Below are 7,174 nucleotides of genomic sequence, written 5' to 3'. Positions count from 1 at the left end.
TATCAGGTCCCCTGAGCTGGAGTTACAAGCGTTTGTAAGTTGCCTGATGTGGGTGCTGGGAACCAAACTTAGGTCCCCTGTGAGAACAATACTCACTCTTTTTTTTTTTTTTTTTTTTTGGTTTTTCGAGACAGGGTTTCTCTGTGTAGCTTTGCGCCTTTCCTGGGACTCACTTTGTAGACCAGGCTGGCCTCGAACTCACAGAGATCCACCTGGCTCTGCCTCCCGAGTGCTGGGATTAAAGGCGTGCGCCACCACCGCCCGGCCAATACTCACTCTTGATCAATGAGCCACCTCTCAGTCCCTTGGCAGTGGCATTTTAATGACGAATCTGGCAGCTGTTATCCACGTGGCTCTCAGCTGTCCCCTCTGGATGAAGGTTTACAGATATCATTAATTCTCTTTACACACTCAAGCATTGTATGCCTCATGTTTAGAGGCTGGAGACAGTCAAAGAATACCCTGACCTGGGGTCATGGAGCATGCTGGTACCCACACCCACCCACACAGCCATCGAGGAAGACACAATACCGTGTACTTGCTGGGGTGTGATACCTGCGCCCCAGCCCTCACCTCACCATTCAGGGTTTGCACTCCCCTGGCTGTGTCCCCCCATAACTGCCAGCATCTGAACAGCAGAGACTGTCCTGTGTCCTCTGACCTGGGCCCACGCCTGGCTTGGCGAGCAGCTTTAGCTACATCACGGTGCCTATCCTCTCCTCTGCCTCTTCCTGTCTCCCTCCTCAGCCTGCCAATGCGCAGGAAGTGCAGTCCCACAGTACCATCAGCTGCTGACCACAGGTGAACTTGAACTTGCCATGTGCTGCACCGATGTCTGAGGCAGGTGTGGGGTGTCTAGGCTTCACTTTCCACATTTGTCAAATGGACATGATGGAGCAGATTCTTCAGTCTAGAATTTGGCTTAAGATGCATAATTATTTAATAAGTAATGCCTGCAAATAAACGTATTATTTGTAAATATTGATGATAATGAGGATACACCCCCAACACAAACTAGAATTGTAAAAACCTAATGGCGAGTGGGTCGCTGTCGCCCTCTTCTGGCCAGGCTGGGATGTCTTCATCTTCACTTCTTGGGTTCTACAGAATTCACTTTCCACCCTACCCAAAGCCCCTTCTTGGGTTCTACAGAATTCACTTTCCAACCTACCCAAAGCCCCTTCTTGGGTTCTACAGAATTCACTTTCCACCCTACCCGAAGCCCCTACCTACTCAGCTCCTTTTGGACTTTGGGAGTGTGTCCAGAGACCTGGGCAGTTCTGGTCTCAGGTCAGGCCACTAACACTGCTGTCACCCTCTGGCTTCTGGACCTTCGGTCCGATGTGGAGGTGACACAGTTGCCCTACAAAGGACCCAGGCAGCACCTAAGAGTCTGATCCGCCATCTCTGGCACTGCCCGTAGGACCCAGCTAGGGACAAGAGGCTCTGTGCTCCAAGGCCTCAGGGACTATTGTAGCACCCCAAGGGCAGAGATGGTCATTCCAAGACAAGAGGTCACTTGTCATCCCCCAGGTCCAGACTTAAGCAGTTGTGTGATCATGGCTGAGGCATTTAGAGAACCTTTGACAGACACTGGTTGTGAGGGGGTACCCAAAGCAGAACTGTGGGAGTAAGCACCAATGCCTTACCTGGATCCCTAGAGGGTCCTCTTGATCCCAGAAGAAGGTGCCACCAACTTTAGAATACAAGCTTCCTTCTTCTTCCCACTGAACAGGGGCCTAGTATCTGTAATACCATCCACAGGTAGGAAACAAGCCAAGGATGTGGGGGTGACCACATCCCTAAGTGAAGGGACTGGGTAGTTTCCTTCTCCCCACACATCCAATACTTGTGAGGGCCTCATACCCCACAGGTCCTGACTGGGCAGCAAGACCATTGCGGTCTGCTCATACCCATCTCTGCCCCAGAGTACCCACAAACTGGCCACACACACACCCTCCAGACTTCGCAGCTGTTTTTATTATTAATATTATCTTCTCCTTTAAGCATCCCTTTAAGGGTGAAATGAAATTCAACCATTTACAGAGAAAATGATTTCAGAATGTACATATTGATTTTCCTTTACAAAAAAAATAATACTATTATTATTATTGGTGTCCTTAAATTACACATTTCCCAGGGCCCTACCTTCTGCTTGGGTGGGTCCTGTCTTCCCACCCTGAATCTCACCTGTGTCTCCAAAGCTTCATCATGCCTGCCTCCTATAACTGCTGTGACCCCTGGGTGAACGAGGTCAGCTGGATGCCCGGAATGAACAGGCCTCCTTGGGTTTAGAGGTCACAGGACAGTGGTTCCTGGAGAATGCGCCCACATTCACATTCAATAGAGTTTCCCTTCATATTGAGGGTATGGTCCTGGGTCCCCTGCCCCTCAAATTCCCAGTGTATGCTGTGGTTAGATGTGAAACCTTTTAGCCCCCACCTCTCACAGGTGGTCTCTCAGCCCACGACCAGGCCTCTTCCTGCCTGGTTGAAATGGTTATTTTCCTCCTACTGGTCTGAGAGAGAAGGCCAGCCCATTAGATCTGTGCTTTCCCAGTATCCCTGAACTGGTCACCTGCAGGCAGGAGCCCTGAAATGCCTGAAATGGGGTGTCTATGAAGCAGCTGAGGTTACCCAGAGTGTGGGATGAGGATTTCATTTGAGGGGGAGGCATCCCTCGGGAGCACCCACAGGCATCTCAGAGGAGTGCCCTGGCACAGATGGACCCATACGCCTCTGGGACATCCTGACTTCTGGGGCCACCTCTCAGTCCCAAGAGGAACGAGAGAGGGAAGCTCTTTGAAGGGAGGTTTCATGGGTGGGACCCCTCAATGAGAGGAGTGGAGCCACAGAGCCCCTCAGCCTGGTTTGTGCCTGTTCTCCAGAGTTGTCCCCACCCCACACCCACCGCACCACCTGGTAAACGGCTCCAGACAGAGCTGAATCAGAAGAAACCCCTCAGGAAGCCTCCAATATGAGAACATCCAGGAGGTGCTGGGGTATCCGTGGCGAAGAGAGGCTGAGGGAGTGGTGGGCTCTCAGCTGCATAGCCCTCTAGCTAGCAAGATTCCATTCCTCAGTCTGAAAAACAGACAGACAGACAGACAGACCCTGTACTCCCTTTAGCCTTGCTTTCAAGGTCCCCCAAGGACTTCCTGCCTCAGACATCTTGAGGGGCCACAGGAGACAAGAATATAGGCTCCAGGTCCTAGGGAAGAGGACAGCCAAGCCTATACTCCTACACACACGTGTGAGCATCATCTTAGTACAGGGACACATGGATACAGACATGTACAATACACACCAAGCATGCACCCATGCCCATAAATATACACACACGCACAAACACGGACCATTCCACAGATAGCCCTGCAAATTGGCATCAAGGGAACGTCAGGGGCCTCAGGGAGAGGCACCCACTCTTCCCATACACCTGCAAGTCCCGATTGGACCTCAACCGCGGGGCAGGCAGGGAGAGAGCAGGGTCCCATGATGAGCAATCAATCATTTGCACCCCTCCCACAAAGGTGCTGCTGGTAATACAGAACTCTCAAACTGAGGCAGGCACACAGCAGCCCTGCTCAAAACTACATTTCCCAGTTTTCCTTGCAACTACCTGTAGCCATGCAGCTAAGTCCTGACCAGTAAGATGCGATCAGAAACAACAGACATATCTGCCTCCTGCCCTTCACAGGAAAGAGTTCACACTTCCTCGTCTTTTCATGTGAGCGGGAGCAGCCACTCTATCCAGACCTGGAAGTTGTGAATGAAGCTAAGCTGTCTGTCTTACAGGCCCTGGACCATCACCCCCTAGACTACTAAATTAAAAACAAGCTGGTCTTACTTGACCGATGTTTGCCGAGGGGCTTCTACATGATCTCAGAATCTTCTCCAACAAATACATCCCGGGCCCCCACAAGGCAAATCAAGAGGAATGGGTTGACATATCACCGACCTTAAGGCCCTTTCTTGGGCCCCAGAAAACTTGTGGCCCCTTCCTTGGCCCCTAGCCTACTCTGGGGTGGGGGAGGGCACAGGAATGTCTGCACCTGGGATGGTGGTAGAATGGGACTGGATGCCAGCAGAGAGTGATGGGGAGGGAGAGAGAGAGAGGCCTCTGTCAGTCCCCTTTTCTTGTCCCACCCCTTATACTGGCTGCCCATACAGTCTCCAGCTCCTGTCCCACCCTGAGAACTGGACTCCTGGAGTCCTTTGCAAGCAGCTGAGCTGGCATCCCATGAGACAGCAACAGGAAAAGCGAAAAAGCCTTCAAGGCTAGATTTGGAACCAAGAGGAAGGTTCCTCAGGCCCCCAGCACGTCTGCCTACAGGGGCAGGGGCACTGACGGCCGCTGGCTCCGTCCTCCCGCCAGCAGTGACCTCATTCCTCGGGTCCAGCACTTCTGAGGAAGCTGCCAAGTGCTCTCTTTCCCGGGTGCATTTTCCACCACTCTCCTAGCTTCTCGGCCGAGACCAAGAGCAGATACACTTTTCAGTCCCTCCCTCAAAGTGGCTCTTCTTGCTCCTGAACCCAAAGGCATTTATTTACAGTGTCCTGGGAACTCCTGGCATGGCATACCCCCCTTTCCATTGCAGGTCAATAATCCAGGATGTCAACGGTGGGCTTCTCTCAACTAGGCTGAAACTCCATAGCCCTCCCAGCCCCAGAAAACCACCTTATGCGCTCCAGGGACACTTCTTGCCCACAGCACTCTTGGGGACAAAATGCTGCATAGATGTGTGGGCTTGCTCTTCTCTACTGGAAAAGATTAATTTTTCTTTTCTGTTTTGGGCTAAAAGGCCTGACCCTTAATTCCAGAGGGCTTGAGCAGAGAGAGCCACCTACCATGACTCCTGGCTCTCTCAAGAGCCCCCAGGGACATGAGGAGGCCAAAGATAAAACTGGGGTAGCCATCACCCCAGCCTACCCAGCCCTAGCCCTCCACTGCATCCAACTTGCCCCTGGCAGCAGGTGACCTTCCCTCGGAGCCCGGGTTCCGGCGCCCATCCTCCACAGTGCTCTTTGGCTCCCGGTATGGGTTGTCCAGCAGGTAGCGGAACTGGTCATAGTTCTTGAGTAGGTATTTGGGAGCATACATGTGCTCACTGGGGTCTGCGGGAGGGTACTCCTGCTGTGTGCCGTCGAACCAGCCCCCGGTGCGAATCAAGCTGCGGATGTAATTGAGGTCCCTCTTGTCCTCATAGTCCCCCCAGCGTGGGAAGTCGCCATTCTGAGCCGACACAAGCTTGAAATAGATGCCCTCAGGCGTGAAGCACCAGGAGCAATGCCAGCCCGCAAAGTGCAGGGGACTGCCAAGGGACCACTGCACTAGGATGTGGCCTGTGCGGTTCTCATACTGTCGGAAGTTGGGCATGGTGTAGTATTGGCGACGGCGCAGGCGGATGCCATCCAGCCCATACACGGCCTGCAACATGTCCACAGTGCAGCCCGACACCACCTCCAGCGTGCCCGGTTGCTTCCAGAAGAAGCCGTACAGGGACTTGCGCATGTGGAAGGCAAAGGGCTCGGTCCAGCCGTCGTAGAGCTTGAGAAACAGCACACCATCACGCGCTGGGATCTCGTCAGCGTCATCGATGATGAAGACATCATCAGGCCGCAGGTTGCGCAAGCGGGAGACACCATCCTGGGTGAGGAAGGTGCGCAGGTAGTCGTCTGCGATCCAGCCGTCCTGCCGGCCACCGGGTGGGAAGTGGTCCAGAAAGACGTAGAGCACCTTGTGGCGGATGTACTCGAAGGTGCCGTTGGTCAGCATCTCTCGGAACTTGAGCGGCCGCGGCTCCCCGTAGGCGGTGAAGTTGGACTCGCACACCACGAAGGCGTCCACCACATCGCCCAGCTCGTGGAAACGCACATCCAGGAGGTCAAACTCGTGGTTGATGTTGATGGCATTGATAACCCGCCTCGGCACCTCCCTGGGTACCAGGCGCTCCTTGGTGGGCAGGTTGGAATACTGCACCACTGTGGGCACCCCGCAGCTGGGCCCGTGCCAGCCTGGCAGGCACACACACTCAACCCACTTGCGCCTAGTGCCCCGGCTACCCGGCCGCTCTCGCGCATTCAACACGTGCCGCATGGGCCTCCGAGCAGGGCCGCGGGCCGAGGAGCCCTCAGCCACCTCGGGCTTCTCCTCCGTGCGCCCTGAAGAAGGTTTCTCCAGCATCTTGGTACCTGGTTTGAAACAGACACCCCCGGCTTTGGTGCGCACAAAATATTCAGTGGTGTCCTCCGACAAGAAGAAGTCCACTCGGTGCAGTTCCTCGGTGGCCTTGCTGGGGGACAGTGGCTGGAGCAAGGGGGAGTGGGAGTAGAGTGGGGTCCGCAACAGGTCGGCGCCACCCGGCTCCGGACTGGCCTGGGGAGTGACAGGGGCATTGTTCCAGAAGAAGCTGGATACCAGGTTAGGGCTGAGGGAGGCCAGTTCTCTGGGGAAGGTGACATAGGACAAGGTCTTAAAGAAGTGGAGGAAGGAGATGAGGCACAGGCCGGCCATACAGAACATGAGAAAGAGTTTGTAGCGTCTCATCTTCGTCCTGCAGGAAACGGGAAGAGCGAGAAGTCAGGGCAGCCCGAGGCTCCTGTCCTCGGAAGGGGGCTGGAGGGGAGTCCTAGCTGCAGTCACCTGCGAGAATGTCCTGCATTGCACTGTCACCCCACCTTCTTATCCTCAAAAGGTCACTGTCCCAGGCGTGGTGACACACCTTTAATCCCAACACTTGGGAGGCGGAGACAGGTCGATAGATCTCCATGAGCTGGGGGCCAGCCTGGTCTGCATAGTGAGTTTCAGGACAGCCAGGGCTATGTACAGAAACTCTCTCACTTTCTCTCTGTCTCTGTCTCTCTCTGTCTTACTTGCATGTGCGGGGGGCAGCGCGCGCGCATGAGCGAGCGCGCACACACACACACACACACACACACACATACACACACACACACACACACGACTGTCTTTACCAAGGCCCCTGCCCCTGCTCTGACACCCGAGACCCCATCACATCTCTCCGTAGACTGCTCCTCCACCAGAAGGCACACGCTGCTCATCAAGGCTAGGCTTGGCTCCTGGAGCAAAAGGCAGCCAGGGGGAAATGCTGTGCGAGAGGGTGGCAGGCTCCACAGGTAGAGCGTGGGGTGTGCAGCAGCTGGCAAGCTGCTCA

The 7,174-nt window shown here is 54.6% G+C and overlaps 1 protein-coding gene across 3 annotated transcripts in view; it reads right to left on the bottom strand.

The window, feature by feature from the left end:
- Positions 1-1,960: 1,960 nt before the first annotated feature.
- Mgat3 (beta-1,4-mannosyl-glycoprotein 4-beta-N-acetylglucosaminyltransferase) overlaps positions 1,961-7,174 on the bottom strand; it is a 42,141-nt gene continuing 36,927 nt past the window's right edge. For all 3 annotated transcript variants that reach the window (XM_052748379.1, XM_052748377.1, XM_052748378.1), the window contains exon 2: positions 1,961-6,553. In XM_052748379.1, the coding sequence (XP_052604339.1) occupies positions 4,936-6,546 (1,611 nt within the window). In that variant the 5' untranslated portion in view covers positions 6,547-6,553 and the 3' untranslated portion in view covers positions 1,961-4,935. The remainder of the gene's footprint in view (positions 6,554-7,174) is intronic.

The sequence above is a fragment of the Peromyscus californicus genome, unplaced genomic scaffold (assembly GCF_007827085.1).
Source record: "Peromyscus californicus insignis strain IS unplaced genomic scaffold, ASM782708v3 Scaffold_20__1_contigs__length_68692818, whole genome shotgun sequence".
Classification (NCBI taxonomy): domain Eukaryota; kingdom Metazoa; phylum Chordata; class Mammalia; order Rodentia; family Cricetidae; genus Peromyscus; species Peromyscus californicus.
The sequence above is the reverse complement of the archived record's forward strand: the minus strand, read 5'-3'. Positions and strand labels throughout refer to the sequence as shown.